A 26,462-nucleotide genomic window follows, 5' to 3' on the forward strand; every position below is an offset into this window, starting at 1 on the left:
TAAATATTGAATTGCCAATGGAAAAATATTGGTATCTTTTATAAAGGAGTAATTTAAATACTCAAGAATTCAACAGGAAAAACAGTATAATTCAATATTGGTAGGAGTATTAGCTCCCAAAGTAGTTGTTTCTGATTTTTCCCTTCTCAGTTGAGAAGTTTCTGATACAGAAAGGTCTGTACATGTTGAGAGATATTTGTTTTAGTGCCACCCAGCAATACTGTTTGCTGTTATTGATGTTAGGGCAGAAACTTTGTGCATGAACTTTTCTCAAAGAACAAACCAAAAGTATTTTTGAATGCGAAATTAGTAGCAGGCTGAATGATTGTGCGTATGCTAAACCTTATACATACGTTTATTAGGTTTTGAAAATTGGGTCTTTGAAGCAAATCGATACTAGACTTCTTTAAACTCGGATATAAAAAGGTCCATATAAAGTAGCTAAATTTGTCAATATTTTCAGGCAACGGAGATTCCTATTCCTGACAGCAACCGGTTATACGTTATCCTGAAAGTTTGCGTATTAGTTGCTTTAATCGTTTACCTTAATTCCGTTTATAGGATCGTCTCATTACGATGTACAATAAGTTGTACAAATTTCTAGCAGACTGACTACAACTACTTTTTGAAACAAATATTAAACTGCTGAATAAATATTTGACGTGCAAATTTTTAGCATATGAGAATAATTATTAAGAAAAATGGCCATTGTTATTATAAAAGTTAATAAGTATACACTTGAGTTTTATATCGTGATTTTTCATTGTATGAGTAAATCGATTGATTGAGACTTTATTAAACAAAACTGGGCTAAATACTTATTGAACATTGACAAATAAAGACTGTATTGCACGGTCAAGATACTACTTATTATGCTAATTTTTATACTATTTGGAAAATAGTAAGACAATACATGGTATATTATGAATTATACCACACGAAATAAAGAGTTACAAAAATACATCAGCTCTTGGACTAAAGCAAAAGCGAACATCGCTGCTTATTTCTACTTCGTCCGGCTGATAATTCGAATGATGACAAACTTTAGCCTTGATTCAGCTTAGTAAGGCAAAGTGAAACTAAGACAAACAATGCAAATTTGTGGAGTTATTTTTAATATGCCAGAAATGATTTAAGTTAATCTCTTAATACTTGCGTTTGCATACTAATAACATATTTTTATTTTTACAGAAATCAATGAAGGAAAAGCATTTGATTGAGGACATTACATCCAATTTTTGATAAAACAATCTTCTCCAAAAGGATTTGAAGTTAATTAGAAACGGTTATGTTTCTGTATTTTTTGAAACAGCACATACGTTCTACTTTCCATAACATGAAAACTAGAGCGTCTTATACTTACGGAGTTCAAGCTTTTTAGTTCCAGGACCGGATTCCTGATTATTTTTACATGTCAATTCACTTTATAAAGTAATGCGCAAGACTGCATGCAATTTAGAATTTGAATATAAGTATATTAGGCCTTAATGAACACATATTAACCTTTGTTCTTGTTTTCATTACATGTAAACAAACCACTTGAGGGAGCCATAAGGAGCCAATGTACTACGTGACGCTGTGCAAAGCCAGTATTGGAAGACCAATAAAGATGACACTTAACCTTATCACCAACGTCAACCACATGATGTTAATGGAACCTAAGCAGGAAGAACTATGAAATGGACATTGCTCGACTTCAACTACTGTACTACGTAGGACGGTGACCAGTGAGGGACAATGGGTTAAGTCGTGGACAGGGCAATTTATGATTGTGACAAACATTTTTGTGCGAACAATGGCGCAATACAAATAGCAAAATCAAAACTGCGTATATTGAAGTATATGGTGCGTATTTAAGGGCTACCCAATGTTTCAAATGTTTTATGTTAATTTAAGGGTTACTTTAATGATTAGGATTACTATAATTTTAAGGTACGACGAAGCGATGACGGAAAATGGAGAAAGTAAGCTTTATAGAAAAATATATGATAAAAAATAAATTAAAATCAAATTTTCGCTTTTCATTTTTCTAATAATATTATAATAAGATGAATTTTATATAAGGCTAGCGATAACTTAGATTAATAATTAGAATTGTCAAATGTAGGAGTTACCTCTCTTAGTTTAAACTGGAGGGCCAGTTTCATGGAGGAGGGGCAAATGTCACGAAGGATAATAAATCAAATTTATTACTTGAGCGGAAACATTAAAATTGTGGAATGCGGTCAGAGTGCAACTGCAATTATGATGCATTTGCTGAATTGCGAAATATGTGGAATGTTTTCCAAGTACCGAGGGTCGAAAGGTCGTCACGAGTTGTCGGCTAGACGAGACCAGGTCTGGGAATTTTGATTGGTGGAACCAGTGTCTGGAATGCTATAAGAAGGAAGTTGTACCCTAGAGAGGGGTTCGGTTCGGTTCAGTTCAGTTCATTCCAGTCAGTCCAGTTTTGCTGTGCACCACGTCAGAGAAGGCAGTACCTAGCCAGAAGACTCCGCTCACGCCACAGAATGTAGTCGTCCTGAATTCTGCAACCCGCACCGGGTTTACAAATTAATTAAATATTAAACCATATCTTAAACTATAATAAATCGCGAGTGCCAAACCCTCCAGGAAGCTGCCCTCATAATTGTTTAACAAATGTAAGTACAGATTTGTTATTGTAATATTTTGTGCATGTAAAAGGTATTGTTTAAAGTGTTACTTTGGGAATTATGTTTGAAGGTTTTATTCCGATTCACTAAGTTGATAAACCAACCATTTTGTCAATTACTTTTAACTGTTATTTAGTTATTAAATTATACTTTTCTACCAAGTGGTTTGATTCTACCTCTGAAACAAGATCTCGGTAAAGGCGTTTATTAAAGTAATAAACGCACGTCTCGCTTAACTTGTTGGGCCAAAAGGGCTTTACAATTTAAACGTGACAATATAATTTTTCTTTATGCATAATTAATTTTGTCCTACATCGTAATTTTGAATATTTGTTTGCTAAATTGTTAAAAGCAAGTCAGTATAACTGAAACGATCGTGTTATGTTACCGAACAAAAATCCCTAAATTTACGTGCCCACCTACGTTTAATCCATCAAGTGATTGCCCACACACATATTTAAATAAATATGAAAAGTCCGCAAGATTAAACAACTGAACTTATTCTTTAAAGATTTCATATTTTAATTATTATTTGGACGGACCAGCACAAGTTTGGTATCAAAACTATGTAAATGATCCAAAAAATGTTTTTAATACTTGGGCAATAATTCGAACCGATTTTCTAAAAGAATTCGCAGGTGACCAGCCATTTCGTAAACTGAAATTTAAATTAAACACGCGTTAACATCGGGACAATGAAGACATTAAAACTTATTATTATGACTTACTTACTTTGGCAAATGAAATTAACCCGGACATGTCTTTGGAAACTTTTAGAGATTATTTTGAAAACGGTTTAAATCCGTCGTGTTTTGAAATGTATTATTTGCTAAGCTCTAATAATAAAAATATTAGGGATTTAAGTCAACTAGTCTTGAAAATAAGTGATATTAAAGAGCGTGAATTATTTAGTCAAATAAATTTTTACTGAATGAATTTATGAAAATTGACTTAGCCAAATTTTACATTTCGGACGGAATACATTTGCGGTCTCGTAATGATCGGTTGAAAAACAAATTTGACAAATTCGGTGCTAGTCGTACTAGGCCAAATAAGTATTCTAAAAATGGTGAATTTCACTCCAACAATTATGGTAGAAATAATAATTACAAAAGGAGCAAGTTAAACAAAAATGATTTCAAAGGGTAGTTCAGTGAAAAACGTATGCTACGTGCAAATTTGTAATAATCTTTAGTAAACCGGTTTCGGCCCTTCAGGCCATCATCAGCACTCTAATTCGTCAGATTGAGGCCGATCCACCGCAGATCACCACGCAACCAGCCACCAGACACATGTCCAGGGTCGAAGGACAGGACTCCATACGTCCATAACACTCCAAACGAAACACCCAACACAGTTTGACTCAACCCAAGACTGCACAATACGTCACAGTATGTTTGTTAAAATTAGATTAAAATGTTAAAACTTCTAAAAATGTTTGTTATTAAAATGGGTAAAAACGGTTTTCGGAATAAATTAGAAGTTAAAACATTAAAAACTAAATGATAAAACGTTAAAAGTCAAAATTAAAATTAAAAATTTTTGACCAAGGGACGAACGTCTTTTATTTTAAAATTTTTAAAATCGTCTCCCTCGGGGACCGTTTTAACCCATTTTATTGACAAATTTTTTTTTAAAGGTTTAACATTTTAATCTAATTTTAACAATCATATTGTGACGTATCTGTATTGTGCAATCTTGGATTGAGTCAAACTGTGTTGGGTGTTTGCGTTTGTTGAGTGTTGTGAACGTATTGAGTTCTATCCATCCTGGTTGCGTGGTGATCTCCGGTGGATCGGCCTCAATCTGACGAATTAGAGTGCTGATGATGGCCTAAAGGGCTGAAACCGGTTCACTAAGGATTATTAAAAATTTGCATGTAGCATACGTTTTCACAGAACTACTTTTTGTCCTTACCGTGCACACTTGGCATTACCCGCTAAAAATGATTTCTACTATCGAAATGTGTCACGAGAAAAGCAAAATTATTCTAGGTTTGATCAAAATCGAGGTATAAGAAACTGTAATACCAGAAATAATTGTTCACCAAAATGTAAAAATTTTAATCGAGGTAGCAACAAGTTTTACAATTTTGGACAAAATACAAATTTTTCTACACATCAGAATCCTAGTAAATGTGAAAATTCAATGTTAAGTATCGATGAAGTTGCTCTAAACTGGACAAACAGTAAAGATAGCAATTTATTGTCAATCAAAGCTTCAATAAATAACGAGGAATAATTTTTTAAAAACAAAGCTTTCCGTTTTTGAAAATTTTTTGAACCTGCATGTTTTTGTAGATTTGATTAGATTATTTACGCTACTTTCATAAATTTTATTTTTTTATTACAACTCGTTAATATCTGTATGTTCTACGTTCTATTTATTTATTTAACCTTTTTTTTACTTTTTACAGATAATTATAGGAAATTAACAAGACGTAAAATACTTAGGGATAACACTAGACCAAAAACTAAAATTCACAAAACACCTTAAAAATGTCCGGACTGAAATTATTAAAAGAACAAAACACTTTAGGTCACCAACATACAAACACAAAGGCATCAGTACAAAAACGGCAACTCGAATATACAAATCCATCTGTAGACCGGTCCTGGACTACGGACACTTACTTGAGAGCAAACGCTACGGACAAGACAAAAAAATATACACAAATTACTGAACAGATTGCTCTAAGACTAATAACAAAAATACGACATCCTGCAAACCCACTACACAACCCATCCAACCAACTTCTCTACGAACGTACGAACATGACTGAAATAACTGACAGACTCATACAACTACAAACCAAGTGGAAAAATAACCCAAACAACTGGACAATTGTAAATCCACTATGCATAACAAGACAGACCAGACAATCCCGTTACCTTTTCCCCGCTCTCACCCTGTTAGAACATTTTAATAGCCGTTTTTTCTTTTGAAAAATAAAGATTGTTTATATATACAGGGTGATTCCAAAGTTGGTGCTTTCCTTTCACCTGCGAATAGGGCTTTAAAAAATAAGGTTTTTTTTCCTTTGACGCTATTTCGAAATATGAACAATAACTAAGATACAGGGTGTAAAAGTTTTACTGAAAAAATAAAAAATTAATGATTTTGACCAAACCACTTGAAGTAATTAAACAAAATTTTGTAGGTGTCAGTGTGGAAAGCAAATTTTCCAAGAAACAACAATTTTCTTGCGTTTACCAGTGGTGTGCGTATCATTTTTTTAAAACATTTTCGAAAAAAAATATTACTTTACTGGTTTTTTTTTTCAACATAAAATTTATTATTGAATTCCTTGTTCAATTCTAAAAATAAAACCCCTTTTATTATTTTTTGCTACGACGCACCGTTTCCCAGTAAGAAAAAATAAAAACCGTCTTAATGCGTCGTCGCCCCAGTATTGGTTTGTTCTATGTCCACTTTTTATAAAAAATCATGTTTTGGTATTTTCGAAAAGCTTAGAACTGGTTTGTTCTATCTCCATTAAGAAAATAAGATAATGTAGCAAGAAAATCGTAATAATTTGTTCTATATCCGCAAAAAAAAAATCTTAGTTATTATTGGTTTGTCCTATGTGTGGATTGAAGAAAAAAAAGTCATCCTTTTAGCCTATGTCATTTTATAACTATTAAACCTTAATATAATTTTATCCTATCTCCAACTTTAAAAATGTTTCTCGGAGATAGAACATATACACACTGAGCGACATCTAAAATATTTGTTCTATCTCCATTTCAACCAATAAGATTTTTTTATAGAGCCAATCTAGAATATATTTCATTTTTCAGCCAGTGTATGCATAAAACGACTTTGTATTAACGGTCATACGACAACATGCACGCTCGCGACGAGTAATAATTATTACACTATTTACTGTGTTTACAAAATGAGTGATAGTTCGTCACCACCTGAATTATCGCCTAACACTAGAGGGTAAGTGAAACTCTTAGTGAAATGCAATATTAATTATTAAAAGAAGGAATATAACGGTCGAAACTAATAGAACATAACCTCATTCGTGTTATAAAACGCTCACAATTTGAAACGACTTTAAACTATGAATTCAGGAACTTTTTTGATATTATGAATTATAGAATTAATTTATTTCATCTTATTGCTTCTATTAAATGGCTGAATTTGGGGCCTATAAAGGAGTATAAATACTTACCACTTTAATTATCGTATACATAATACAGGCTGTTTTTGAAATATACGTATACCTTTAACCGCCATATTTGCCTGCCCTACTTTAAGCTAAGCTTCTTTTGTTGTGGCTGTAATATTTTTTTTGAAAAAAATGACAGTGTTGTGACACATTTAGTTTTTAAGCTTGACTAAAGTACGGCGGTGCAAATAGAAGTAAGTAGCGTACCTATTTCAGAAATGAAAATAAAAATTATTTAGAAATATTATCATTCTGGAAACATTTTTACTTTAGCTTCTTTTACATTTTTATCTTACTAACTTCTTACGTACTTGTTTTACCAATATACATAGACTAAAAAATCATGCGGGTATTTTTCAAATAGTTGAAAATATTTTATTGCTTTTCATATAAGACCTTTTTATATAGTACGATTATCATGAATAATCCAGATTTTTTAAGTAGCTTTATTTTTCTAGATTATTGAGCCTTCTGGATAGCAGTGAATCATCAGCAAATGACGAAGTCAGTTTCTCAAAATATCGAATAGAACAAGTTAAAAGAAATGTCTTCAAAAACTTCGATTCTTACCTCGATTCGAACAAACCTTCAACCAGCACAATTCAAGAACGGGCTGATAGTCTAATACAAAACGATATTCACATTGAAATTTTGGATATAGTTTGCGAGGATGGCGTTATTATAATCACCACTAATAAAGAAAATAACCTACAAGAATTAACCCCATTAGAAATCGCTGGGTCCAATCTCAATGAGAGTAATATTGCCAACTACAATGAAAGCACTACCGTTACAGTGCGCAAAAACCTTACAAGAAAAAGACAAAATTGCCCTGAAAAATGGGTACAAAATGTGAGAAAAAAGAAACGAGAGGCAGAACAGGAATATGTTGACATTAAGGGTAAAACTCATCCAATGAGGGCTGTGAAAACCGGATGCAAAAATACTATCTGTCGGTTTAAGTGTTCTATTAATATAAGTCCTGATCAAAGAGAAAACATACATGAAGCTTTTTGGAGACTCTCAGATTCTAAAAAAGGTCATTTTTACAGTAAGTACGTGATTCAAAATTTGAAAGCGCGCAAACGTGGTGATACGGATAGAAAAATATTCTCTTTTTAATATTTTCTTGAAGGGAACGGTGGAAAAAAGAGAGTTTGCAAGGAGTTTTTTTTAGGTACTTTAAACATTAGCTCCCGAAGGATTTACTATCATTTCTCTAAAGTAAATAATGTATCCACGGGTCTTCCTAGATCGCCCCTAAAGGGTAAAAATACGAAAAAAGTTATTTCACCTGAAAGGAAAGAAGAAGTCCGTCAACATATATCCTCGTTTCCGTTAGTCGAATCACATTATTGCAGATCGACAACAAATAAACTATACCTAGAATCAAGCTTAAGTTTAGCTCAAATGTACCGATTGTATTGTTTAAACGTAGAAAACCCAGTAAAGTTTCATATATATTCCAAAATCTTTAACTCTGAATATAACTATGCATTCCATAAACCAAAAAAAGACATATGTGACAAATGCGCTGAATTTAAGTTAGATCACACTCCTTCCCCAGAAAGAAAAGTTCTTCAGGAAATTCATATAAAAAATAAAGATCTTGCTAAAACTGAAAGGGATCAAGATAGGAAAATTATGGACACTAAGACGGCTGTGATTACATTTGATTTAGAAAATGTATTCTCTTTACCAAAATCAAATGTATCCAGTCATTTTTACAAACAAAAACTTAACTGTTATAATTTAACTGGACATTGCAATATAAATAAGACAGTGTACTGCAGCGTATGGAACGAAGGAATGACTGGGAGAAGTGGCTTGGATCTAGCAAATGCTTTAATAAAAATTTTAACAGAAGCTGTAAAAGATATTCCTGAATTAACGCGAATCATTCTTTGGTCAGATAGTTGCGTACCCCAAAACAAAAATTCAATTATGTCCTTTGCCATACAGTCGTTTTTAAATTCTTCTGAAAACATATCCGTTAAGACAATTGAACAGAAATTTTGTGAGCCAGGGCACAGTTCCCTGCAGGAGGTAGATTCTGCTCATAGTGTAATTGAAAAACACGTAAGATATTTAGATATATATAGCCCTTTGTCATTTATACGATGTCTTACTAAATTGCCTAAAGAAAAAATTAAATTCCGAATAATTCAAATGAATACATCAGCTTATAAAAACTTTAATCCCAAAGAGGCATATTCTGACTTCAAGTACGACGTAATTCCGTACACAAAGGTTAGACACATTTTATATGAAAAGAATAATATGTGTACAATCAAGTATAAGCTGTCTTTTGATGAAGTTTTTATTTCATCTTCCATACTCAATAATATTCCAAGAAAAACGCGAAAACGTAAATGTCGAAAAATTGATCTAGTTGAGTTTCCAAAAGTACCATGTTTAAAACTCAAAGGGTCCTTGTCTGAAGAAAAGAAAAAGTCTCTGTATTCAATGCTAAGTACCATGCCTTTAGAAGATAGGAACTACTACGAATCGACGGTTTTAAAAGGATATCATAGTAAAAAAAATAATTCATGTTTCTTTTGGTTAATAAGTATAGTATAGTTAGTATTATTTTTTACTCTTAATGTTCCTATAATAGGCTGTGTTATTACGTTATGTTTAGGTACATATGACATTCAAAGTGTTTGTTGTTCCATTTCAAGATTTTTATTTTAGTGCTTGTTCATGTTTTTATTTCAAACATTTTATTTTTACAGCTGATATTACAACTTTGTTCGTAACTTTAAGTAACCCACATTTAGTTTTAACTTCATTATGTATTTAAAAAAAAAAGCCGTGACCATTATACTTTGATATTGATGTGTCAACTATTTTTGTTGATTTAAAAATTCCTATTAAAGCAATTACCGCTGAAATAATTATGTACGCTTATAATAAATACATCAATATTACATACATGTTATGGTGTTATCTCCACTTTGATAACTCTGTTTAATAAAGTTGTTCTATCTCCAAACAGTTTTTTACTTTTAGCCATTTAAATGTATATATATTATAACTTATATTTGCACTGTAAAATTTGAATATACTAAATAAACTACATCACTGCGCAAACTATCACTTTTTCAAAAACAGCTAGGCAGTCAATAACTCATTCAAAACATTGAACTGTTCATTTCTCCAATTGTTGAAAAATGGACATAGAACAAACCTATACTAGGGCGACGAATACAGTGCCAAAAGAAGGCACTACGATGAGATGAAGCCAAGGTGAAGCGTTTCCACTTAGACGATGGTGCCAAAGAAGGGTACGATGAGCAATTTACGTGAATTTCGCTTAATAAGGAAGGCAATAAGATAGACGCAACAGCAAGGTTGAAAGGTGACCCAATGTAACATTTGTGATATTTTAAAGTACACCCCTATCTCTCGCAAGCATTAAGAATAGGACTATATTAAGCTATTATATTGTAATCTGGTGAAGAAATAAAGGACTCGTTCCACCACCTTTATACACCCTATAGCATTTAAGATTAACATAGTATATGTAGACTTTATGTATAAGTTTCGCTTTTAGTGTTCGGGGCGAACACTTTCTAGGGGAGGGGCATGTAACATAAAGATTACACTAGGTACCGTTACCCTAAGTTGCCCCGGTCTCCCCCAGTACAATGTTTGTGTCAGCAATATTGGCGAATTGGGGTCATGATGTGGGTATAAATACTGCACCAAAAGCACGTACAGATTACCGAACTCTGGGGTGTTCCCCAGAGGGAAGTCTGATCTCTGGGTTAGTCTGGGTATGCCTATTGTGTAACATATCGTGGAGCAGTAGGTGACCAAGTGCCACACCCTAGATCAGCCCTAGCAAAGGAAATAGTGTGGGCGAGCAGCTTAAGTTGCCGTTCCTACTTACCTCCCTTTGCTAGGTTCTTCACGTCTTTATCGGCTCGGTGAATGCCCTCGGACCTAAGTCTAGGGTTCATTCATCCCCGTTAAAGCGTCGCCCCCCGTGTTCCCTCGGCCCTATAACTTAATAAAAGTGGGTTACCTGTGGAATCCTGTGTATTCTTCCCCCTCAACCAACCCTTAACGTGACAATATTTTATAGCGATTGCGAAGACGTTTCACCACCTCAACTAACCAATTCAATGATGGCACCATACGAGATTTCCTGTCTTCTGAATTTGCTGGAACTTCTTTGGCCCATTCAAGTGGAGCAACTTCCTTTTTACCTGATATTGCAATGGTTAGAATTAACGCAGGTAATCATGCAGAACGAAAACAACTTAGCTGGCAAACGCTCATTAAAGACCTTTTTACTACCACTCCAGAAACTAAACTAAAGAAGCAAATCAAACTAGCGGGAAGCAACAAATTCAACGAATACACAATTTCATTTCCGAAGTTCGTAGATCTCTTAAAGGAGCACGACTACTTCACGACATTTTGCCAAACGTCACTAGAACCGAATCTGCACCAATTCTTAAAGCAACAATGGGAACAAAATATAACGGTGGTTTATTCTGGTGGATCTTCCACACTGACCTTGTCTACATCCTCCGGTTTGTTCCTGGGCAAGCGGGTACTGCAAATGTTCCCGAATCCTTAAATTACCAAGAAAACGTGGAAAACGACGAAATATTCGACTTTATGGAATCTCCAACAGCTACATCTTTAATCTCACAAAGTATCTCTAGGAATCTCCCCGACAGTGTGAGTACTGTGAGCTCGCCGGCAGAAAAAGGTGCATACCTAGTTAGATTAGACATATACTAACTATATAATTGTCTCAATATTGCCAAGCTACCGAAGAACCAATCGTGGAAGAATGCGGACCTTCGGATGAATTTTTTGACGAGTGTAGTGGATCCTCTTCACATGCAAGTTTAGCAAGTAGTACGGGAAGCTACACAGCAAATAAAACGCATAAAGACATTTGGAAGAACTCCTTCAGTTCTTTCAACAATATCCGACATCACCCATATTAAATATTTTATCTACAGGGGTGGGCATAAGTCACCTGGCAGCCTTGAAAACAGTTCATGCGTCAGACCCACCACTCTCGCTCGGATTTCAGGTGCGCGTAGCAACGCGGCCGGGTGGGCATAAGTTAGTATGCTTGTCGACCTCAAGCAAGACAGATCAAACCGGTTTTTTGCGTTGTTAGATTGTAATTTTTGAGTAAAATGGCACAAAACGTTCGAGTCAAGTTTTCATTACAACAGCGTGTGTTTTTGTTGAAACAGTTTTATTGTCTGGATCGCGATTATGGAGCTATTGAAGAGGGTTTTAGAGAAAAGTGGCCTAATACACATTTCCCAAACCGCAATTACATGGTTGAATCAGCCAAAAAGTTTGAAAGGACCGGTAGTGTTGAAGATGCAAAGCGTATTGGGCGTCCACGTTCGGTGCGCACTGAACAGAATAGCATGATGGTAGCGCAAAGTTTCGTCGAAAATCCTCGCCGCTCTGCCAAACGGACATCGTTGGTGCTTGAAATACCATCTCGTACACTTCGTAGAATCATGGAAGATATCGGTTTGCACTGTTATCGTCCTCATTTGCTGCAGCAGCTAAAACCGCGAGACCATCTGCCGCGCATGGAATTCTGCGAGTGGTACCTAATTATGAAAGCAGCCGATCCTTTTTTCGAGAGACAAATCTTGTGGAGTGATGAAGCACAATTCAAGGTTGATGGCAGGGTAAATAGGCATAACTGCGTTTATTGGGCCGATGCTCATCCTCATGAGATCCTCGAAAAGGAAGTGAATTCTCCTGGAGTTATGGTTTGGGCCGGAATGAATTATCGAGGGATAGTTGGCCCCTATTTCTTCGACGTGTCCGTTAATTCGAAAACTTACTTGGAGCTTTTACAAGAATTACGCGTCACCTTGGATGAGGACGACAGATTCGAAGGACGGAACATAATTTTGCAGCAGGATGGCGCCCCGCCGCATTTCAGCTTGGAGGTTCGCGCTTTCCTCAACGAGCACCTCCCAGGATGGATTGGTAGAGGTGGTTGCATTGGTTGGCCCCCAAGGTCTCCGGACCTCACAGCGATGGACTTTTCAATTTGGGGCCTAATGAAGAACCGGGTTTATACGCATCCGATAGCAAATGTCGAAGATCTCAAACATTGGATAACAGTCGAGTTCGATATCACCAATGAAGACCTCGCGATGCTCGCCCGTATTGTTAATTCGATCGAAAAACGTTATTTGAAGTGTATCGAGATGAACGGTGACCATTTTCAACACCTATTATAAATATTTTTGTGTTATAATGAAATAAAACGAACGTTTCTTAAACTTGTGTTTCCGTTTTATAAAATTTCTTAAATTTTAGCAAATTTGCCAGGTGACTTCCTATTTCACTCTCGTTACCACTTATATACGCACTATCACTAATTTCGATGTCGCTCATACTACTCAACTTAAACACTGAATGCTTATCTCGTTCGCGGAAACAAAAATCCTGATCACTTGGTCAATGAAAACTTCGTTTTCATTCCCAGCAGCAGCAGCAGCAGCCGGCTATATATATGAATATTGGCGGGAGAAAATGCTGATAACCGTGATCAAAGTAGGCGGAGTCAAAGTGGGGAAAGGGGATTTTTTATTGTACTATAGTTCATGCGCTCGGAGCGTTGCGGGCGATTCATTCATGAACTATAATATAGTTCGTGAATTAGAATTACTACGGAACCGGGCCATAGTAATTCAACCGCATCCGGCGATGCATGCGGTAATTCACGAACTTTAAAATCCCCTTTCCCCACTTTGACTCCGCCTACTTTGATAACGGTTATCAGCATTTTCTCCCGCCAATATTCATATATATAGCCGGCTGCTGCTGCTGCTGCTGGGAATGAAAACGAAGTTTTCATTGACCAAGTGATCAGGATTTTTGTTTCCGCGAACGAGATAAGCATTCAGTGTTTAAGTTGAAGTAGTATGAGCGACATCGAAATTAGTGATAGTGCGTATATAAGTGGTAACGAGAGTGAAATAGGATCAGTGCATAGCGATTTAATTTTGAGTCAAGATGGCGACCAGCAATACATCGATTTGCAACAAGAGGAAGAGAGAAGACGCAACCTCGCCGAAGCGGGCTACCAGCCCTCAACTCCAGAATTGGATCCGAGTCTTGGGGCAGAAGTTGAAATATCAAATGACAACATCGGAGGAAGTGGAGATGATGGACAAGTTAATATTCATCGAAACCTTAACCGATATGGAGAACGAGCTACTTTGCAACATGAGATTTTGGGAGACCGAGTCGTGGACAGTTTGGTTAAGCATGCTGCAGGAAAAGGACAAACCCGATTGGTTCGAGAATCCATTAGGTTGGGAGATGAGTCTTTGTTTGAGCTTGGAAAAAAAATCGCTAAGATATCAACAATGTTGCGTCAAAAAGGAACCATATACGGCATTAGCAAACATGACGAACCGTTTCCTCACTACCACATCTTCCACACTTGTCCGTGGAACTGGTATTGCTGCCGTTGCTACAAACCAGACGGGAGAGGTAAGCGGTATCTCAAAACTACTCTCCTTACCTCGATTACTGCCATCAACTGGCAACGTCTCCTCGAGTATTACTGTTCAGACGGAAGACAGTTACAATACCTATTCAGCGGAGAAACCTATGCAGACGCATTACATGGAATTAAATTTATTTTTCACAAACGATTATCAGAGGTACTCGAAGGACACGCAGAACAGATGGAGGACGGCAACACACCGCATCAAAAGCGGCCTTTCTCCGACTCAGATGAAGAAAGTGATGGAACTCATAGACGAGTTAAGCGAGGAGTTAATGCAGCAAACGGACCTAAAGACTACAGTACTGCCGCGAAAATAGAAACTTTTATTATGAAACATCCTGTAGCACCTTTACAAAATGCATGTAAAACGGTACATTGGTTAGCATCACCATATCAATATCGAGGTGTCAGCGACAGAACATCTCAACAAGTATTAACTACTATTCGTGCCAAAATATCCCACTGGACAATTGCAGATTATGTAAAATTGTATGAAAACTGCCAGCCATGGTTTCAATGTCTTAATGGTCAACTAAACGAGCATTATTTATCGATCGATGATTCTGTTATGGAAATAGAAAATTTAATAAGCAAACAGATGACTGATATTTGGGCTTGCGATAATATTGATGAAATGGATGGAAAACAAGATTTCTGGGAAACCATGTATAAAATATTAGATCGCAATTATGGAAAAATTAATACTTTTGAAATTATCGGTCCACCATCCTGTGGTAAAACATTCTTTACAAATTTTATATGTGATTTCTTTTTAGCAGTTGGCCATATTGAAAACTTTACTCGTCAAAATAACTTCCCTTTACAATCTGCATATAATCAACGTATATTACACTGGAATGAAGCCCAATGTGAACAATCAAAATTGGAAGATGCTAAAAAAATACTTGGAGGTGACAGTGGTGCAGCAAATATCAAGTACCAGGATACTCAAGTAATCACGAAAACACCCGTGATAATCACGGCCAACCGACGTCATATCCCGTGGACTGAAGCATTTCGAGTACGAATGATAAGATATGATTGGCGTGACATTGGGTTATCAGACGATACCAAACAGCCTCCTAATCCACTTGCTTTAATTGACATATTTCGCAATTATAATTTGATTAATTAAGTTTATCATGTATGTTTACTTATTTTTATCTTATGTGAATTGGTATAAATAAATAAACTTGGGTATTGGGTATCAGTATGTTTTTATTCCCAGGACACAAATATCTTGGTCCTGGTAATTCTATTGATAATGGTGAACCTATTGACTCCGATGATGAAATAGCGCAAGAACACGATAAGGCATATGAAATCGCTCAAGTTAAAGAAGATATCTATGAAGCCGACCGCACCGCTATATCTAGTTTTGGAAAAAGTGCTTTGAAAGGAAATTGGCATTCAGCAATAGGTTTTGCTGGTCTTGGTTTAAAACACCTTACAGAAAAAGCAAGTGGTAAAGTTTTTTATCCGTCAATGTCCGACAGTGATAAAGACAAAGGAAAAGGTAAACGAGTTAATATTATCTCAGATCTAGAAAGAACACCAACTGGTCGTGAGTGGAAACCTAAACGTCCTCGTATTACTGAATATATATCACCTGAAAAAGCAGAACGTCAAAATAGGCCTATGCCTGCAATTCCCGGATTAGACGATGGAGCATCTGGTTCAGCAATGGAGACTGGAGAAGCAGGCCAAATGCGGGCTCCAAGAGAAGCTGGTACTTCACGTGCAGGTAGTGGGCCTGGAATGGGTGCTAGTGGTATTAGTGCTGCAGCTGCTCCTTCAATTTTTACAAGTAAACAGATACCTGGGACGACCTTTCAGCGTGAGTATTGCACTACAACCCGCTGGATATTACCTGCTTGTAAAACTGCAAAACGCACTAAAGTTATATCCAATCCTACTAGTGATATTACTGCTGATGGCTATGCAGAAATACAAACGAGAGTTGGAGGATCTGCTCATGTCCCTTGGAATCGCATAGCTATGTATTTATCACCATATGAGTATTATGAAATCAGAAAAAATTATATAAGTTTCTTTATAAAAGATATATCAGCTACAGTTACTAGTTTGGGAACAAGGGCACCCTATAGTACAAATACATCTAATATTGAAGTAGCAAATAGTAATTTACAAAGCCCTATAATGGATTATTTTGGAATAAATGAACATTATAGAACTTTAGTTCATGAGGATGTAGTTCCTCTTTTTAATAAAATAAGAGGAGATGTAGATGTTAAAGGTGGTGGTGAAACTGTCAAAAATACAGATTTTACTACAACATATTCAAATATTAGTTCCAGATTAGAAACACGAGTATACAATAAGCGATTAATATTGTGTCAGGGCTTACGATTAATCAAATCAGGTGAAAATAATATTACTTTAGATTCAGGATATGTGCATAGTAATATAAATTTACTACAACATTGTCACAAAATGATCAATGCATCAAATCATCTTGGTATAAGCTTTACTCATGATTTTGAAATAAATAGAGAATTTTATCGTCGTCAAGATCAATGTGGAACAGAAGCTGGAGATGTTCAACATGTAGAAATACCACAATATAATAATCATTATGATAAAACTATAGAAGCGGATGTGACCAATAACGTCCCAAATGCCCAACAAATGCTTCGAGGATGGATTGCACCAAATTACTACTATGCCAGTGTTATGGAAGTATCGACTAAAGGAACAACTTTAAAAATACCGACTTTTGCCTTTGGACATTGTTTATTAAGAAATATTACTACGGATTTAGATTCTGATGTTTCTACTGAAGCTTATAATTCGATAGTAGATCTTAATCATGAATTCATTTTAGAAATGCGTTTAACTGCCATCATAACTGTTAATATGCCTATTTATTATAATCCTTCTATAGCACCAGACAGTCACTGGTATGGGGAATATGTACGACAACGAATTGGAGGAACAACAGCTGCTCCAGTATTAACTATTGATGCTCATGAACAACAAAACGGAGTTTCGGAACAAAATTATACCGCTTGAGAGTAAATTATATATATATATATATATATTATATTATATTATTATATTGTACTAAAATATGGATGACTTCAAAATTTAAATATTTGTTTAAAAATCACGCTTCAATACAAGTTGCTATGGATTTATTTAATTCTGAGTTTGTTGAAAAAAGTATAAATGATATTTATGAGTGGATAAGTAACAAAACTCCATTGTATGCAGCTTTTCATGGTAATACAGATGATTATTATTATTCTATTGAAGATTCAGTACAAGTTTTAAATGAACTTCTGCATTTTCAATACAGGGTGGGCCAGAAAGACATACGATTTTAAAAACACTCTTGCGTTTGAACCTTATGTGAGGGGATGGGGTTGAGAAGCTCGGTTCTCGGAAATTTAGTCGCGATAGATCACTTCACCGGAGCGCAACGTGCATTCTGCGTTAAACATTATTACAAAAATGGCGATTCGTGCGCTATTGTTCGGCGTTTGTTTCGGCGCGAATTTGGATTACATGACTTAAATCAATGTCCAAAGGAAAGTGTGATTTGATCGTGGGTCAAAAAGTTCGAAGCAACTGGTTCGGTTCTCGAACAGAAACCTGCGGGGCGCCCAAGATCAACAAGAACGGAAGACACAATTGAACAAGTAAGAGCTTCAGTTCAACGTAATCCTGGTCTATCGACTCGCAAGCGATCAGCCGAACTTATGGTATCCAGAACATCTTTGCGTCGCAATTTGTTGAAAGATTTGAAATTACACCCGTACAAAATTCAACTGTAAAGATGAACCGAACAAGTTTATCGTTAAAGAGTTGGCCACATTTGATGGCGAGAGGCAGAACCATTTCGTATTCAGGGCACCATTTAAGATGGAGATGCTACCTAGACAACACCAAAAGCAGGCAGATTGGTTAATGAACAACCACCATTTTACCCAGTGGGATGAAGGCTTCACCCCAATATACCACCTGCCTGCGATTATCAAACAAGTTACGAGGGAGGCGGATGTAATATATGTTAAAGTTTAGGAAAAAGTAGAATTTTTAAAACCATACTGTTCTCCCACACCTGTTAGGGAAATATGTGTAACGATAAACATTAAACCTCAACAAGTTAGGTGTGGGTTTCACAAAAAATCGCCCGCTGTATGTGCTCTATCTAACGCCATTTTTTTGTACAATAATATATGAATCCTATACTTAATAAACATTACTTTTTTTAAATTATATAATAACGGGTGATATTTTTGCTGGTATCTTTTTGACAACACTGTTTTTTAACACCATTAGATTTTTTTCTTGGGGGTTTTTTGAAGTCGATGGTTTACGCGAATAAGCCGACGACGACTCAAGCCTTAAAAGAGGAAATTGGACGCTGCATTAATGAAATACCGCAGCATTTATGCAAAGCGGTTATTGAAAATTTCATTAAAAGATCGCGTGCATGCCAGCAAAGCCGCGGCGGCCATCTGCACGATATATTGTTCCATACATAACCTCATTCTGTCTACTTTACGATATAATAAAGTTTCACGATTTTTTTTTAAATATCTGTTTTATTTAAAATTTAAAAATTGCGTTCTTGTTGGGACACCCTTTACAAGTGATATTTTAAACTCGAAATTTATATGTATTACTTTTTATTTTTATAAGATGGATTCCTTTCACTGGAAAAAATCGCTGACTCACGCAGAATTAGCGGAAGAGGTGGATTTGGCGACATTAGAACTTGCGGCCATTTCCGAAGAACAGGCAGAAAACTCTGATGTGAATGGCGACTCAGACGCCGAAGATGTGATCCCTGATTATTACTGTAACACAATCGCACTTCCGCCATCTACAATAGAAGCTCATAGCGACACTCCGACTTCTGAGAGTGAAGCGCCTTCTCAAGCATTGACTCCATCATGTTCAGGATACTCTTCTACTACATCTAGCAGGTCAAGCAAGAGAAGAAGAACTAATTTGGGTACTCCAACTCAGCAATCAGAGGACTTCTATGACTTTGATTCTGACGATTCCATTACTGACAAAACTTACACTCCTTTAGACAAGTTACAAACACAACATAGTAGCAATGAATTATTGCATGACAGTGACAGTGAACAGGAGAATATAGATGTCACCCTAGATTTTGATCGTTTTTGCTTATGGGAAAAAAGTTCGGTTTTGCCACCAACAACTACAACTTTGACACTAACGTAGGCCCTAATGCGCAGGTAATTGTTATATATATTTTTCGTTTTTGTATAAATATTTATGTAAACAGTAATTCTTATGTCAGATTGATTTGGAAGAGCCTATTGACTTCTTCCATTTATTTTTCACAGAAGAGTTTCTAAAAAAGCATTGTGGACCAGACAAACCTATACGCCAACCAGCACAATAAAAATTTGGGATTTACCTATGAAGAAATACAAGCATTTCTAGGAGTTTTAATTATTATGGGATTCAATTCTTTGCCGCAGATGCGCAAATACTGGTCCCAATCTCATAATTTTCATAATAAAAGAATCACATCTATTTTTCCATTGAAGAGGTTCCTGAATGTCCTTAGATTTCTCCATGTAAATGGATATGCGAGAAAAAACATTTTCAAAATGCCAAAACCTCAGACCTCATTCACTCCTGTAACACAGCCCGCAAGCATCAGAACGGTGGTGGGATCTGGCGAGAACACGGGCCTTGACACCTCCCTTAGTCCCGAAGAAGAGCAGGCTCTGTCAATAATTCCCACCCTTTCTGAAGGAATCCCAGTGATCGCGGCTCCACTAACCAATCCTCCTCAAACACTGACTAACCCCAGCTGGCTGGAATTGATGGAAAGAGAAGGATCATCTCAATCAGTCCCAGAGGTAGACTTAGAGGATGTGGATGAGTCCTACAAAGTTCTTGTGGAATATGCTAGAAGCAACAACCTTGGAAGCAAGATTATAAGGGACTATTCCAAAAATACCGGATATATAGTGTAATGTCTTTATCTTTGGTTAATTAACACTCGAGTTTCATACTGAAGAACATTTTTATTCCTCTCAGTTTACGCCATTACTCTACTACATTTCATGCGGCACACTGCGCGAATCCGTTCAGGTCCAAGCGCAGAACACTCGGTGACTTTACACTACGTCACACTCTCCCCTACTTAATTATAAAACATAACCGAAAATAATTGTTACCCTTATTATTTATTCCTATGGACTACATATTTACATATTAACAATTTTGTTTCTCGACAATTTCTTTTATAGCTAGTCGTATCTTAACCTGTCTGGTGATTTACGAGTTCTCTGAGGTCGATTATGTATAAGAAGTGATGTGCGAACGGATGAGTTGTTCGATGAAGATTGTCGCGATGGAACGGTTTCACTCTCGTCAGCCTTTTCATCTAACTCTAGACTCTCGTCAACGACACTTACAGACTCTGATACCGATCCCGATTGGGTGTGTGTCTCACATTGTCGCAATTGATTTTGATGTCTTTTCCAAGTCAAATCACTTTTATGCACTTTCACTAAATATACGTTTTTACCCAACACTTTAATCACATGACAGATTGTCCAAATCGGTTTTTGTATGTTACGATAATCTTTAGCGAAAACACATTGTCCAACCGTGAATATCTCCTCTCTCTTCCCCTTAAAATATTTCTGGTTTCGATCTTGCGACTTTTTTAAGTTATCAATCACTTCCGACGTATTTTTCGGTAGTATATTAACATTATCTGGTCTAATTAAATCAAATCGAGACCGAATCTGCCTACCCAAAAACAAACGAGAAGGTGACTCACCAGTTGAACAATGTTCCGTCATTCGATACATCATTAAAAATCTATCTAACGAACGATTTAAGTTTATAACGTTATTACATGTATTGAGTTCCTTAATTAAGAAGTTCTTTACCGTTTTTACACTATTCTCTGCTGCTCCGTTTGACGCAGCATGATAAGTTGGTGAAGTTATGTGTGTAACATTGTTTTGTGTCAAGAAATTTTTAAATTCATGAGAGGTAAACTGTGTACCATTGTCCGAACAAAGAGTTTTTGGTAATCCGTATCTTGAAAACAATCCTCGTAACCTGTCAATCGTCTGCTCTGACGTAATACTCGACATTAGGAATACCTCCAGCCATTTTGAAAACGCATCAATCACAATTAAGCAATATTTGCCCTTTATAGGACCCATATAATCTATATGAATGCGATTCCAAGGATAATTTTCAATTGGCCAGGATTGGAGTATTCCAGTGTTTACATTACGTTGAAAAGTCTGACATATATTACATGATTTACTAATGCCTTCAATATCATTATTTAGGTTTGGCCACCACACATATGACCGAGCCAGAGATTTCATTTTTACAATACCCATATGCGTGTTATGTAACATTTCTAAAACTCTTGATTGGAATGATTCCGGAATTATAACTCGATGACCCCATACCAACACATTGTTTACTATATTTATTTCCTCTTTTTTTCTAAAGTATGGTTTTAGTGCTGAATCTTTGGTTTGTTTCGGCCATCCAGACTTAACAAATGTAATTATTTTTGATAAAATATTGTCTTTATGTAAAGCACGCTCAATATCTAATAAATTTAAATTTAAATCACTAGCTTCAGTCAAATAGTTTATTTGAAGCGCATCGCTATCATCATTTTCAACTTCAGCAATGTGAACTGGTAATCTTGAAAGAAAATCGGCAATATTATTTTTTGTCTGCACATATTTAATGTCAAAGTTAAAACCACTTAAAAAACAAGCATATCTTTGTAATCTATTTGCTGCCATGGTGGGAATTCCTTTTTTTGGTCCAAAAATTGTCACTAAGGCTTTATTATCGGTTACTAATGTAAATTTGTTTCCAAACAAATATTGGTAGAATCTTTTAATTCCAAAAATAATAGCGAAGGATTCTTTATCAATTTGGCTCCAACGTTTCTGTTGGTCAGTCAACGTCTTAGAAGCAAAGCAAATTGGTCTTTCGACACCATTCTCAAAGATATGTGATAGTACTGCACCGACTCCATAATCAGAAGCATCTACTGTGAGTACTAAAGGTAATACAGAATCGAAATGTACTAAAACTGTGTCTGATATAAGAATGTTTTTTACTTTTACAAATGATTCTTGACACTCCCTGCTCCAATTCCATTTAACGTCCTTTTTTATTAGCTCGTAAAGTGGATGTAAAAGAGTTGGAATGTTAGGTATGAATCTATTATAATAATTAATTGCTCCAATAAAAGATCTCAATTGACTAACATTTTGTGGTTCTGGAATTTTACTAATCGCTTCTAGTTTATTTTTTGATTTATGTAACCCTTTTTCGCTAATGTCATAACCTAAGTAAGAAATACTCTCCGCAAAAAATTTACACTTTTCAGGTTTGACAGTCAAGTTATTGTCTTTTAAAATGTTTAAAACACTCTCTAAATTTTCAATATGTTCCCTGTCATCTTTGCCAGTGATCAAAATGTCATCCAAAAATACTGAAACACCATTAACATTCGTGAAAAGTTGATCCATTAGTCTTTGAAACTGACCAGGTGCGCAACTGACTCCAAACGGTAACCTACTATAATAAAATAAGCCTTTATGAGTAGATATTGTAGTTACTTTAGCACAATCTGGATCAAGTACAATTTGTTGGTATGCTGAACTCAAATCAATCTTTGAAAATCGTTTACCCCCACTTAATTTAGCATACAAGTCATCAATTCGTGGAATGGGATATTTATCGTCAATCAAAAATGGATTCAGAGTAATTTTGTAGTCACCACATAATCGAACTGACCCGTCCGGCTTTAAAACCGGTACAATGGGTGTACCCCATTCAGAATACTGAATTGGAATTAATATCCCCGAATCAACCAATTTATTTAATTCAAGTTCAACTTTGGATTTTAATGCATAAGGTAACGGTCTAGGTTTAAAAAATTTTGGAACAAAATTTTCTTTTAAATACAATTTTAGTTTGAAGTTTTTGAAACAACCGATTTTATCAGAAAATACATCCAAATATTTGCTTAATAATTTAGATTTGAAGTCGTCTGAAATGTAATTTATTTGCTTAAAAACAATCTTAAACTTTGAAATGAAATCTCTGCCTAGTAAAGCCGCTTTACTGTTTTTAATAACGCAAAATTTTATCTCATCTTTGTTATTGTTATATTCTACCGGAACACATATTTCGCCTAAAGGTGCTATTTTATCACCAGTAAAATTAACCAAAGTGATGTCGCATTTCTTTAAAGGCACATTCCTAAAATTATTAACATACATAAATTCCGGTATGCATGAAACAGCTGCCCCAGAATCTAGTTCAAATTTAAACGGTATTTTGTTAATATTTACGTTTATTATAATAGGCTTGGAAATACTGTCATTAATAGAGTAAACAGGAAAATCATTTAAATTAATATTAAAATTAGAAACCTCGACGTCACTATCGTCAAGATTTAAACTATTTACGTTCTTATTTTTGTTTCTACAATTGGACGAATTGTGTGTTTTAACTTTACAATAAGTACAATATTTAGAGGAATTTCGATAAAAACATTTATTTTCCTGATGTTTACCTTTGCGACAAATAGTGCACAACTCGCCTGTGTTTGGTTTCCTGCTTCCAGCGTTGCCAACGCCACTCGCCTGTCCAAAATTTCTATTAGCCGTTCGTGCACGATTGCCATCTTGTTCCCTTTGTCTCCAGCTTGTTGCATTTTCTCGGCCTCTTTGGAACCTTTGGAGTCGAAAAACTTCTTGTGGTTGTTGGTTTGCCGGAAAAATAATATCTGACTGTCGATTCACCCAGGTCGTTTCGGCTATTAATGCCATATTAATGGCCTCGTCAAACGTAATACTGCTGTTTTGCTCTAATAATTTTTCCAAAACTTTCCCCGGATTCATTCCACAAATAAATCGATCTCGCAAAATGTCCTTAAGGTGGTCTCCAAAATTGCATCTCATACTTAAACTACGAAGCCTGACTGCCCAGTCTTGAACGCTTTCGTTTGGTGACTTGTGTGCCGAATAAAACTTACATCTTTCAGCAAATACGACACTTCTACCCTTGTAGTAAGTATTTAAACACCTCACCAGGTCTTTGAAGGTTGCTTCGGATGGTTTAGTGGGATGGCACAAATTTTGAAGTAGTATGTAAGCTTCTTGCGTCAGCCCATTTAACAAAATTGCCCTTTTCCTTGCCTCCTCTGTGATTTGATTAGCTACAAAAAACTGTTCCAACCGGCTTATGTGGACACTCCAATCATGAACCTTGGGATCAAATTCCAATTGCAATCCAATGGTCGCCATTTTAACACTGTTACTTTCCGTGAATTAGTGTTAAAAAAAAATTGTTTTGTAGTAACTATCTTTATACCACGAAGTCGAAGGAAAATCCTATATCCTCGTCGCCACTTTGTAATGTCTTTATCTTTGGTTAATTAACACTCGAGTTTCATACTGAAGAACATTTTTATTCCTCTCAGTTTACGCCATTACTCTACTACATTTCATGCGGCACACTGCGCGAATCCGTTCAGGTCCAAGCGCAGAACACTCGGTGACTTTACACTACGTCACATATAGACAGGGTGATTGTTCAATATAACTCTATATGAGTATCTCTCAAAAGAGATCTCAGAGTCTCAGGCTCTTGGAATGTTGAAAGGAATCAGAATGGAGAGACAACGAGCTCAAGCTCAAAGCTCTCGAGACACGGAGCATGCAATGCAAAAATTCATCACCGAGCAAGAAGGATTCTTGACAATGGCATTGGACAAATTGAGACAATCTGGAGACAACGAGAGAAATTGCATGCATGTTCTGAGACAAACAATGGACACTCTAAATCGACTAGAGAAGCAAAAATTAGATTCAACATTGACCCCAAAGTCATCATCCCCTACATCCTCCGTGTCCACTGAACCCCCCGACACCAGCCTCACATTCGGAAATCTTCTCCTTGGATGCAACTCCAATGGAATCATAATTTCCCATCAGATAATCAAGAATCCTATGAATCCAGATCTCTGGAAAAGAATAGGTAACTTTCTTATAGGGGTCCCGGGTGACAATCTAAACTCAATCAGTGTCCCAGAATTCATCAAAGGATTCAGGAAGGACAATCCGTCACCATCCGACAATGCAAACTGGATTAGACATGTAGCACAAACATGTAGACATGTAGCTGTTGATGAGAGCATGATAGCATTCAAAGGAAGGTCAACATTAAAGCAGTACATGCCGACGAAGCCCATAAAACGGGGTTTCAAGGTATGGGCTTTAGCCTGCTCTCAAACGGGCTATTTGTACTCATTTGAAGTCTACCAAGGAAAGGAACAGAACCTCAATTCTGAAGACACGTTAGAAATTTACAAGGAAAAGGTTTCTGTATTTATTTCGATAATTTTTTTACGACAATTCCGTTAATGGAAAAGTTGGAACGCAAACATCTTTTTGGTTGCGGCACCATAAGACAAACAAGAAAGTTTTTTCCAAAAAGCAAATTGACAGGAGACAAAAATCTTAGCATAGGTCAATCGGATTTTACTACGTGCAAACAGATCTGTATCTGCAAATGGAAAGATCGCGGTAAAAAAGCAGTAACAGTGCATAATGCAGCAGACTTTGGAGAAGTCCTTCGAACAAATAAATTTGGTGTAAAGGAAAATGTTAGGTGCCCTCTATCAATAGTCGATTACAATAAATTTATGGGAGGGGTTGACAGATTTGATCAGAGAATGTCAGCTTATCCAATCGGATGGAAAAGTCCGTTACAATTCCGTCGATGCCGGAATTGTAAATTCGTACATCTTTTATAAGGAAACAATAAAAAAAAACAAGTCCAAGGTCAAAACCAATTAGTCATTTGCAGTTTCGTAGCAAGTTAGCGGATATGTGAGGGGGCGGTGCGGGTGGTAGGGTTGAGAAGCTCGGTTCTCGGAAATTTAGTCGCGATGGATCACTTCACCGGAGCGCAACGTGAATTCTGCGTTAAACATTATTACAGAAATGGCGATTCGTGCGCTCCTATACTTAATAAACATAACTTTTTTTAAAATTATATAATAACGGGTGATTTTTTTGCT

The 26,462-nt window shown here is 36.0% G+C and overlaps 1 protein-coding gene and 1 long non-coding RNA gene across 2 annotated transcripts in view; both read left to right on the forward strand.

Annotated features, from left to right (window-relative positions):
- LOC145737209 (uncharacterized) overlaps positions 1-21,126 on the forward strand; it is a 222,167-nt gene extending 201,041 nt beyond the window's left edge. The window contains exon 2 of the long non-coding RNA XR_014180317.1: positions 20,411-21,126. This is a non-coding gene — a long non-coding RNA (uncharacterized LOC145737209). The remainder of the gene's footprint in view (positions 1-20,410) is intronic.
- On the forward strand, positions 15,286-17,411 carry LOC145737133 (uncharacterized). The gene is made up of 2 exons (XM_081991723.1): positions 15,286-16,196; positions 17,265-17,411. Exons 1-2 carry the CDS (start codon positions 15,572-15,574, stop codon positions 17,390-17,392), a joined length of 753 nt encoding a protein of 250 aa, XP_081847849.1. The 5' UTR covers positions 15,286-15,571; the 3' UTR covers positions 17,393-17,411.
- Positions 21,127-26,462: the final 5,336 nt, after the last annotated feature.

This window comes from Ips typographus, linkage group LG13 (assembly GCF_016097725.1).
Source record: "Ips typographus isolate SLU linkage group LG13, UJ_Ityp_2.0, whole genome shotgun sequence".
Taxonomy (NCBI): Eukaryota; Metazoa; Arthropoda; class Insecta; order Coleoptera; family Curculionidae; genus Ips; species Ips typographus.

Excerpts from the sequence above, each read along its gene's own strand:
- LOC145737133 (XM_081991723.1), top strand. The coding sequence starts at position 15,572 with ATGTTTTTATTCCCAGGACACAAATATCTTGGTCCTGGTAATTCTATT. Across the intron at positions 16,197-17,264 it reads ACCTGGGACGACCTTTCAGC|CACCAGACAGTCACTGGTAT; the intron begins GTGAGTATTGCA and ends ATCCTTCTATAG.